General features: G+C 46.7%; 1 protein-coding gene across 2 annotated transcripts in view; it reads left to right on the top strand.

The window, feature by feature from the left end:
• Positions 1 to 11,427, top strand: part of BRF1 (BRF1 RNA polymerase III transcription initiation factor subunit) — a 463,462-nt gene extending 452,035 nt beyond the window's left edge. For both annotated transcript variants that reach the window (XM_063947216.1, XM_063947215.1), the window contains exons 17-18: positions 1,208 to 1,352; positions 9,877 to 11,427. In XM_063947216.1, coding sequence (XP_063803286.1) covers positions 1,208 to 1,352; positions 9,877 to 9,914 — 183 coding nt within the window. In that variant the 3' untranslated portion in view covers positions 9,915 to 11,427. The remainder of the gene's footprint in view (positions 1 to 1,207; positions 1,353 to 9,876) is intronic.
• Positions 11,428 to 11,687: the final 260 nt, after the last annotated feature.

Genomic DNA, 11,687 nt, shown 5'->3' with positions numbered 1-11,687 from the left:
AACAAAATGGTAAGATTGCTTGAAGTATTTTACAGCAAATGCTTCCCTGTTAAAAGAAAATATATCCTAGTTATAAATGCACTTTCCTGTTTCTATAAATGTTATGACTTACATTCTGCCCTTACCCTGCCGTATTGCTCTGTCATTTATCATACATAGTAATTGATAGAGTAGAGCCAGCTTGAGACTACAGTGCCATAAAAATTAACTAAAAAAAATTGTGGGGGGCATTTCTGGTATTAAGCAGCTGTAATATTTTTATGTTATTATCTTTTCCGATTGTTGCCTGGTGCAAAGTTATTTAAATAGTAGTGTGTGTGTGTGCGCGCGCGTATAAACTATGAACAGCATTTGTAAAGTGACGGTAAAACTGTTCTGGTCAGGTAATGTGTAGATGGTTTGCAGTGAAGTGTATAATTTATACAAAAGTAGCTGAAATTGAACATTGTCTCATACTTTTGTATAAATTGTCAGGTGTTATCACAGATATCACCCGCTTACCTTACAGTCCGATGTGGTCTGCTGTCAGGAACTTAAATTCATCAAGTTCCGTAAATACAAAATTTTGCAGGAACATTCGCTATCTTCACTCCCAGTCGCCCGCCATTGCGCGGCTCCTTCCGCCGGAGGTCACGTATGAGCGGTAGACTTGGCAATGCTAAGTTCTAGCACTACTAAAGTAGCAGGTGAAAAGATTCGCGGGGACAAATCATTTTCAAATCCGCTGTCTCCGCGCTGGGGCAATAAATTGCTCTGGCACCCAAGGAGAATTTAAGACATTATTATAGCGGCCCACCTGTGCCCCGATTAATTAGCATAATGAACAGGCCCTTAAGAGTGATGTCAATGTTGGAATATATAATATGTATGAATGGTTATGTTAGTGAGCAAATACAGTCAATCCTGAGTTAGGCAATCAGTGGCTCTCTATTAGTTCCAGCTGCCCTACCACCCAATAGAACCAGGTTTCTCCTGTATCAGATTCTAGCCGAGATGAAGTGAGAATCCCAAGTGCAGAAGTGTGGTATTGAAAGCTTATATGCTCCGCTCAGTGCATGAGATCATGTATCAGACGCTGTCTGGCACGTCATCCCTTATACTTTTCTTTCACTTAGCAATAAATCTTCATTAGAGCAGAGCTGAGAGATCAGGTATGTGAGACGGGCAGTGTCGCCTTTGTGTCAGTTATATCCTGTTATTCTCCTAGGAATCCTCTAACCTTCCGGAGACCCAATCTAGTGTAGTGGTGGAAAGCGGACCAGTCGCATACAACCACGAGGAAGATGCAGAGGAAGAGGAGGAGGAAGAGGAAGAACACTGTGTCAGTGCGCTTCAGTTAATGGGGGGTAACGGTAAGTACTCGATAAAAGAAAATTGCCGCTCTCTCTTTTTTTTTTTTTTGTAAATCATCTACGGAAAGTTTATTAAAGCTTTTAGAGAGGTAACATACTAACCAATATAACCGTCATTGTATAGGCTGTGTTTGAAAAATGACATTCAGCAGCTGATTGGTTGGTACAGATGTGTCCTCACACATTATTGCAGCACGCGCACCAAACAAACCCGTATCGGCATGCCAGGTTCCGCGAGGCATCTTTTTACTCAAAAATGCATCTTAGTCGCAGTGAAATGTCACTAAGACTGTGCTGATTAATCTGAAATGCAACACTTGTATATCTGTGTGCGACTGAGTCTCTGATCTGTATACGAAGCGCTACCATTCCGCAGCTTTTTTCCATGCCAGGTTCCTGTGTGCTACTTATACAGACTCTGGTGCAGACAGATATACAAGTGTTGCATATCAAATTTATCGGCACAGTCTCCTGGTGCGTCCTAGTCACATCACACTGCAACTTAGGATGCGTTTTTGGGAAAAAGACACAAAAGAAGGATGCTCTGCATTTCTCTAACGTCTTAGTGGATGCTGGGAACTCCGTAAGGACCATGGGGAACAGCGGGCTCCGAAGGAGGCTGGGCACTCTAGAAAGATCTATGACTACCTGGTGTGCACTGGCTCCTCCCACTATAACCCTCCTCCAAGCCTCAGTTAGATCTTGTGCCCGGCCGAGGTTGGATGCACACTAGGGGCTCTCCTGAGCCCTTAGAAAGAAAGTATAGATTTAGGTCTTTTATTTTCAGTGAGACCTGCTGGCAACAGGCTCACTGCAGCGAGGGACTAAGGGGAGAAGAAGCGAACTCGCCTGCTTGCAGCCGGATTGGGCTTCTTAGGCTACTGGACACCATTAGCTCCAGAGGGATCGACCGCAGGCCCAGTCCTTGGTGTTCGGTCCCGGAGCCGCGCCGCCGTCCCCCTTACAGAGCCAGAAGCAAGAAGATGGTCCGGAAAAACGGCGGCAGAAGACATCAGTCTTCACCAAGGTAGCGCACAGCACTGCAGCTGTGCGCCATTGCTCCTCATGCACACCATACACTCCGGTCACTGATGGGTGCAGGGCGCTGGGGGGGGGGGGGGGGCGCCCTGAGCAGCAATATAAACACCTTGGCTGGCAAAAATACATCACATATAACCCCCAGGGCTATATGGATGTATATTAACCCCTGCCAGATTCCATAAAAATGCGGGAGAAAAGTCCGCGAAAAAGGGGCGGAGCCTATCTCCTCAGCACACTGGCGCCATTTTTCCCTCACAGCTACGTTGGAGGGAAGCTCCCTGGCTCTCCCCTGCAGTCTACACTACAGAACAGGGTTAAAACAGAGAGGGGGGGGCACTAAATTTAGGCGCAGTATAAATTATATAAAAGCAGCTATAGGGGACATAACTCAGTTAGTCCCGGCATTATATAGCGCTCTGGTGTGTGCTGGCATACTCTCACTCTGTCCCCCCAAAGGGCTTTTGTGGGTCCTGTCCTCATTGGAGCATTCCTTGTGTGTGTGCGGTGTGTCGGTACGGCTGTGTCGACATGTTTGATGAGGAGACTTATGTGGAGGCGGAGCAGATGCCGATAAATGAGATGTCGCCCCTGTGGGCCGACACCAGAGTGGATGGATAGGTGGAAGGTATTAACCGACAGTGTCAACTCCTTACATAAAGGCTGGATGACGTAACAGCTATGGGACAGCCGGCTTCTCAGCCCGCGCCTGCCCAGACGTCTCAAAGGCCATCAACGCTCCCTCAGATGGCAGACACAGATGTCGACACGGAGTCTGACTCCAGTGTCGACGAGGTTGAGACATATACACAATCCACTAGGAACATCCGTTACATGATCCCGGCAATATAAAATGTGTTACACATTTCTGACATTAACCCAAGTACCACTAAAAACAAAGGGTTTTATGTGTGGGGAGAAAAAGCAGGCAGTGTTTTGTTCCCCCATCAAATGAGTGAATGAAGTGTGAAAAAGCGTGGGTTTCCCCGATAAGAAACTGGTAATTTCTAACAAGTTACTGATGGCGTACCCTTTCCCGCCAGAGGATAAGTTACGCTGGGAGATATCCCCTAGGGTGGATAAGGCGCTCACACGTTTGTCAAGGTGGCACTGCCGTCTTAGGATACGACCACTTTGAAGGTACCTGCTGATAAATAGCAGGAGGCTATCCTGAAGTCTGTAATTACACACTCAGGTACTAGGCTGAGACCTGCAGACTGCTGCAGCGTGGTCTGTACCCCTTTCAAACAGGGATACTATTTTGCGAACATAAGACGTCGTCTTATATATGAGGGATGCACAGAGGAATATTTTGCCGGCTGGCATCCTGAATTATTGCAATGTCCATTCTGTCAGGAGGGTATTGGAGACCCGACACTGGACAGGTGATGCTGACTTTAAAAGGCACATAGAGCCTTATAAGGGTGAGGAATTGGTTGGGGATGGTCTCTGGGACCTCGTATCCACAGCAACAGCTGGGATGAAAATATTTTACCTCAGGTTTCCTCACAGCCTAAGAAACGCACTGTATTATCAGGTACAGTCCTTTCGGCTTCAAAAAAGCAGGCGGGTCAAACGAGGGAAGAGGGAAAAAGCTGCACCAGCAGCCAGTCCCCAGAATCAAAATTCTTCCCCTGCTTCCTCTGAGTCCACCGCATGACGCGGGGACTCCACAGGCGTAGCCAGGTACGGTGGGGGGCCGCCTCAAAAATTTCAGCGATCAGTGGGCTCGCTCACAGGTGGATCCCTGGATCCTTCAAGTAGTATCTCAGGGGTACAAGCTGGAAGTCGAGGCGTCTCCCCCCCGCCGTTTACTCAAATCTGCCTTGCCGACAACTCCCTCAGGCAGGGAGGCTGTGCTAGAGGCAATTCACAAGCTGTATTCCCAGCAGGTGATAGTCAAGGTGCCCCTACTTCAACAAGGACGGGGTTACTATTCCACACTGTTTGTGGTACCGAAACCAGCCGGTTCGGTGAGACCCATTTTAAAATGGAAATCCTTGAACACTTACATAACAAAGTTCAAGATGGAATCGCTCAGGGCGGTTATTGCAAGCCTGGACGAGGGGGATTACATGGTATCCCTGGACATCAAGGATGCTTACCTGCATGTCCCTATTTACCTTCCTCACCAGGAGTACCTCAGATTGTGGTACAGGATTGCCATTACCAATTCCAGACACTACCGTTTGGACTGTCCACGGCACCGAGGGTGTTTACCAAGGTAATGGCAGAAATGATGATACTCCTTCAAAAAAAAGGGAGTTTTTATTTATCCCATACTTGGATGATCTCCTTATAAAGGCAAGGTCCAGGGAGCAGTTACTGGTCGGAGTAGCACTATCTCAGGAGGTGCTACAACAGCATGGCTGGATTCTGAACATTCCAAAGTCACAGCTGGTTCCTTCCACTCGCTTACTGTTCCTGGGGATGATTTTGGACACAGAACAGAAAAAAGTGTTTCTCCCGCAGGAGAAAGCCAAGGAGCTGTCATCTCTAGTCAGAGACCTCCTAAAACCAAAAAGGGTATCTGTGCATCGTTGCACACGAGTCCTGGGAAAAATGGTGGCTTCATACGAAGCAATTCCATTCGGCAGGTTCCATGCGAGGACCTTCCCGTGAGACCTCTTAGATAAGTGGTCGGGATCGCATCTTCAAATGCATCAAATGATAACCCTGTCTCCGAGGACCAGGGTGTCTCTACTGTGGTGGATGCAGGGTGCTCATCTTCTAGAGGGCCGCAGTTTCGGCATACAGGACTGGGTCCTGGTGACCACGGATGCCAGCCTTCAAGGCTGGGGAGCAGTCACACAGGGAAGAAACTTCCAGGGCCTATGGTCAAGTCAGGAGACTTCCCTACATATAAATTCTGGAACTGAGGGCCATTTACAATGCCCTAAGTCAGGCAAGACCCCTGCTTCAAAAACAGCCGGTACTGATACAGTCAGACAACATCACGGCAGTCGCCCATGTGACCCGACAGGGCGGCACAAGAAGCAGGATGGCAATGGCAGAAGCCACAAGGTTTCTCCGATGGGCGGAAAATCACGTACTAGCACTGTCAGCAGTGTTCATTCCGGGAGTGGACAACTGGGAAGCAGACTTCCTCAGCAGACACGACCTACACCCGGGAGAGTGGGGACTTCATCCAGAAGTCTTCCTGCTGTTGGTAAACCGTTGGGAAAGGCCACAGGTGGACATGATGGCGTCCCGCCTCAACAAAAAGCTAAAGAGATATTGCGCCAGGTCAAGGGACCCTCAGGCGATAGCTGTGGACGCTCTAGTGACACCGTAGGTGTACCAGTCGGTTTATGTGTTCCCTACTCTGCCTCTCATACCAAAGGTACTGAGAATAATAAGATGGCGAGGAGTAAGAACGATACTCGTGGTTCCGGATTGGCCAAGAAGGGCTTGGTACCCGGAACTTCAGGAAATGATATCAGAGGACCCATGGCCTCTGCCGCTCAGACAGGACCTGCTTCAGCAGGGGCCCTGTCTGTTCCAAGACTTACCGCGGATGCGTTTGACGGCATGGCGATTGAGCGCCGGATCCTGAAGGAAAAGGGTATTCCGGAAGAAGTCATTCCTGCGCTTATTAAAGCCAGGAAAGATGTTACGGCAAAGCATTATCACCGCATGTGGCGGAAATATGTTGCATGGTGCGAGGCCAAAAAGGCCCCAACAGAGGAATTTCCACTAGGTCGATTTCTACATTTCCTGCAAGCAGGAGTGAATATGGGCCTAAGTCTAGGCTCCATTAAAGTACAGATCTCGGCTCTGTCGATTTCCTTTCAAAAAGAATTAGCTTCAGTACCTGAAGTTCAGGCATTGTGAAAGGAGTGCTGCATATTCAGCCCCCGTTTGTGCCCCCTGTGGCACCTTGGGATCTCAACGTGGTGGTGAGTTTTCTTAAAATCACATTGGTTTGAGCCACTAAAAACCGTGGATCTAAAATATCTCACGTGGAAAGTGGTCATGTTATTGGCCTTGGCTTCAGCCAGGCGAGTGTCAGAATTGGCGGCTTTATCATGTAAAAGCCCTTATCTGATTTTCCATATGGATAGGGCAGAATTGAGGACTCGTCCCCAATTTCTTCCTAAGGTGGTGTCAGCGTTTCACCTGAACCAGCCTATTGTGGTGCCGGCGGCTACTAGTGAATTGGAGGACCCCAAGTTGCTAGACGTTGTCAGGGCCCTGAAAATATATGTTTCCAGGACGGCTGGAGTCAGAAACTCTGACTCGCTGTTTATCCTGTATGCACCCAACAAGCTGGGTGCTCCTGCTTCTAAGCAGTCTATTGCTCGCTGGATTTGTAGTACAATTCAGCTTGCACATTCTGTGGCAGGCATACCACAGCCAAAATCTGTAAATGCCCATTCCACAAGGAAGGTGGGCTCATCTTGGGCGGCTGCCCGAGGGGTCTCGGCTTTACAACTTTGCCGAGCAGCTACTTGGTCAGGGGCAAACACGTTTGCAAAATTCTACAAATTTGATACCCTGGCTGAGGAGGACCTGGAGTTCTCTCATTCGGTGCTACAGAGTCATCCGCACTCTCCCGCCCGTTTGGGAGCTTTGGTATAATCCCCATGGTCCTTACGGAGTTCCCAGCATCCACTAGGACGTTAGAGAAAATAAGAATTTACTCACCGGTAATTCTATTTCTCGTAGTCCGTAGTGGATGCTGGGCGCCCATCCCAAGTGCGGATTGTCTGCAATACTTGTAAATAGTTATTGTTAACTAAAGGGTTATTGTTGAGCCATCTGTTGAGAGGCTCAGTTGTTTTTCATACTGTCAAACTGGATATAGTATCACGAGTTGTACGGTGTGGCTGGTAAGAGTCTTACCCGGGATTCTAAATCCTTCCTTATTATGTCTGCTCGTCCGGGCACAGTGTCCTAACTGAGGCTTGGAGGAGGGTCATAGTGGGAGGAGCCAGTGCACACCAGGTAGTCATAGATCTTTCTAGAGTGCCCAGCCTCCTTCGGAGCCCGCTGTTCCCCATGGTCCTTACGGAGTTCCCAGCATCCACTACGGACTACGAGAAATAGAATTACCGGTGAGTAAATTCTTATTTTTATCGCTCTCCAAGATTTGATAATTTGCCCCCCTCCCCCAAAACTGATGTAATCTGTTATTGTTGTTCTGCTATGTACAATGTTTAAAAGGGAAAATGTAACAATATCTGCATAGAAGATACATTACTTTAGTTGGGAGTTACTTGCAGCTTGCTTCGGAAGTGTAAATAAACTGTAACTCATACACACATGCTCCTACTGGCCTAATACAACAATCACTTATAAACCCAGAATTCCTTATCTATTTTATTTAACAGAGGTTTAAAACAACCACAATTGGATGGATGCAGTTTTCTGTTGCACGTGCATTGTAAGGAAATCTGTAGCTTGTGCAACTTTGTCAGATCTGTTCTGTTTATAAAAATAGTTTTTTCCTTAGTATAATGTCTGACAGTGGTTCTCAGACTGTGTGCCGTGGCTCCCTGGGGTGCTTCGGGACACTTGCAGGGGGTCTTGGGTTGGTGATCCAGGACCAATTCCAATTATTTATGGTCAATGTATTAGACAAAACAGGAGGCAATCAGGATACCGACGCCGGAATCCCTACACCCGGTGAAATACGGTCAGAATTCCCACTCGGGTGGTGGTCCACGCCACCACCCGAGGGGGAATATAACCCTGTGCCATCAGGCCCGATGCGTGGCGAGCGCACACGCTGCTCTCGCCGCCGGTATTCTGGCTGTCAGGATACCGGCGTCTGTCTCCTGACCGCCTAGATCCCGACAGCTGGGATAGCATACTGAATCCGGCAAAACCAGTGCTGGTGGCTTTCAGTCAGAAAATATGAAGCAAATATTGTCCCTCACCATATAACGGAGCCTAAGGATGACGTATATACACAATTTCTTTAATTTAATATTTCTTTCTAAATTTCTCAATAAGAAACATTTGGCCTAGGGGTGACGAGAAAAAAAAAACTGATACATTAGGGCGCCATGATTTAAAAAAGTTTGGGAACCTCTGGTCTATGAGATGAGTTAAGACCATTGCCAGGCAAATAAAGCGGCCTTTTCAAAGTCTATGTATTATTGAGCTGGATCAATGTACGTTCTGTTCTAGATTTAAGTGTCAGGTTGCTGTGGTGGGAGAAGCTTCTTGGAAGAGTAGACCCAGAGTGACTGGCGACCTGACAGTCTTACTCTGCAGAAATGCATTCTATTGGTTGGTTGCAAACACAAGGGTATAACTAGTGAAGTTACTGTATTTTCAGCTTTTTCGCTTGCAACGGACACTATTCGTACACGGGCCCTCATTCCGAGTTGATCGCTCGCTAGCTACTTTTAGCAGCCGTGTAAATGCATAGTCGCCGCCCACGGGGGAAGTGTATTTTCGCTTTGCAGGAGTGCGAACGCCTGTGCAGCCGCGCGGCAGCAAACACATTTTGTGCAGAGCAAGACCAGCCCTGTAGTTACTTATCCAGTGCGATGATTGCTGCGACGTATGACACGGTAATGACGTCGGATACCCGCCCGGCCACGCCTGCGTTTTTCCAAACACTCCCAGAAAATGGTCAGTTGCCACCCAGAAACTCCCACTTCCTGTCAATCCCCCTGCGTCCGCCAGTGCGACTGAAAGCATTGCAAGAACCTGTGTAAAGCCACGATGCTCATTGTACCCGTACGCCGCGAGTGCGCATTGCGGTGCATACGCAGTTTTGCTGTTTTTTTTAAATGATCGTTACGCAGCGAACAACGGAAGCTAGCGATCAACTCGGAATGAGGGCCACTGTCCTTTAGATCTGGGAGACAATTTAGCTGTTTGTAATGGGATATGGAGGTAATCCTTTCCAGAGAGGTGTTCTCAGCACAAAGCATGTGACGGCTCTGGGTTCCTGATGATCTACTGTGCATAAAATATACACATACCTCTGCAGTGTTCTAGAGGGTTTATTCTGCAGTGAGACAGGATACTGGTGCACAGATGTGTCCTTACTCAGCCGCTCTCAGTGCAGCACACAGTCACTAGATTGGCGCCAGTTCTCACGCTATGGCTCTGCAAGCGTACAATGCGGCTTACTCGCACATTACGCACAGCTTCTACCTGACGCACACTCCACCAAATACTGCAGCGCGAGAGGAGGGGTCTTTTGCACAATGCTAGCAAAGCTTAAGAAGGACAAGTGTATACACAGTTTGCAGCTCGCCAGCAGTACAGCACAAATGCCATGTTCCAGAACATTTGAGCTTTTCCACCACTTTACTGCCCAGTAGAAAGCTACATTATACCGAGCTGCCACTTAGAGTGCGTCAGTATATCAGCTGCCCATTATGTTGTGTCCGTGTTGTGTTTATTGCAGACCGTGAATTATCTGAGCATAAATTCTATGATTAACAAGACCATACCATGAACACCGTCTTCCCAGCACCATAAAACTGCCGTATATTAAGTATATTATTTTGCTTTATTTCAGATTATGGCTGCGAGCTGGAAGATGACGATGGATATTGATTAATGTCGCATGGATAACAATGAAGCTCGATTTCAAGTGATCTTGTAATATATGGACTTGGATCTAATATGCTGTTCTGTGACCAGCTCGATTACACAAAGTAGTTAGAGTTTTGTAATACAATAAACTTTACAAAATTCTATATTTTTGGGGCCAGTTGGTATTGGCCTTACACCCATATATTTGTTGGGTTTTAGTACTTGAATTTCTTTTTTTTAATTATTATTATTATCCTGTAATCATGTCTAGATGCATCAGTTCCTGATAGTAACCCCACAAAGCATGGGGTAAAACAATAATATACATTGTGTTATATGAAATCTGTAACAACGGTGCAGGTCATCCAAGGTATATCTAGTCTGCTTTATGGCGTGGCCATATGCTACACACATCATATTTATTACTGACACACACAGGCCCTCAGTCACTGTTGGTCTAACGGTAAATGGGGCAAGTTAGATAAGATACAGTAGATCCATAGCTATATATTTACAGATCTGTCTCTTCTCCATAAGCAGCTGCCTACGTTTCCCCAGTGATTGCACCACTGCTTGTTAGGGTAGGTGAGGCCCACGCAAGGATCAGTGTAGCTTCTCAGCCTTAGTGCTGCACAGGACCCTCAGATTGTGCTGGGACATAGGCCCTGGGGGTACACCGTCCCTGCCTTATAGCACCTGCAGACTGTAGAGCCACCCAGAGCGAGTGCTCTACTTCCTGGTGCCGGCAGCTTCGGCGTGACGTTATAATGTTACGTGTTCGGGGGAGGCACAGAGTCCGGCATCAGCACTGCTGCTTATAGATATGGAAGCTTATTGGTAGGCTGAAATACCCAATCAGAACGTTCTGCACGCTGCCTACTTGTCTGGGTTGAACGGTGACCTCACTTACACTACATACATGTGACGGGATAATCATTTCACCTCTTTCTGTCTGTCTGTCTGTCTTTCTTTCTTTCTTTCTTTCTTTCTTTCTTTCTTTCTTTCTTTCTTTCTTTCTTTCTTTCTTTCTTTCTTTCTTTCTTTCTTTCTTTCTCCCTCCCAGTATACCCAAAGTAATTCTAAATTGTATATTGTTCATCACATTTTAGCTGCTGTTAGTGGTTTACAACTCTGCGCATAGAACAAAACACACGTTTCTCTGACTTACGACACAATTTTCTGGAGCAATGTCTGTTCCTTTCCATTATTAAAAAGCTTTCAGGGTTTCTTTTGTTAAATGAATGTATAAAGAGCCTCATTCATAATATATACTAACCATAACTCATGGAGGGACGGGTCTTGTCATCTCCAGAAACATGACTGTCAGTTCTGTTTTACCCATCCTGACTATTATTTTGTACTTGTCTTGCATTCCTTGTAACTCACAGACAATGGTTTTGTTACTCCTAATTTATATATTTTTTAATTACCATCAACTTTGCATCTGTTTCCTTTACATACCTTTGCTGTAAGTTACATTCGCCTTTTATACTTGTTCCCCCAAGAATAAATGAGTAAATGTATTTGTTTATAATTCCTGTAGAAATCCTTTCATTTATGATGTGTGTTTTCTTGCTCAGTCCATCCCAGTCTTTTGGGCCCTACATAGTTAAAGATGTTACTGAACGATATGAACGTTCTCGTTCATATCGTTCCGTGTGTAGGCACCACCGATGAACGATGCGCGGCCCTGCGCTTGTTCATCTTTGGTGCCGGCTCCTGCAGGCCAATATGGACAATCTCGTCCAGAGCTTAGAAACGTTTGCTCCATTGCAGTGTTAGATGCCCCAATAC

Source organism: Pseudophryne corroboree, chromosome 12, assembly GCF_028390025.1.
Source record: "Pseudophryne corroboree isolate aPseCor3 chromosome 12, aPseCor3.hap2, whole genome shotgun sequence".
NCBI classification, from domain to species: Eukaryota; Metazoa; Chordata; class Amphibia; order Anura; family Myobatrachidae; genus Pseudophryne; species Pseudophryne corroboree.
This window is presented reverse-complemented; position numbering and strand designations above follow the sequence as displayed.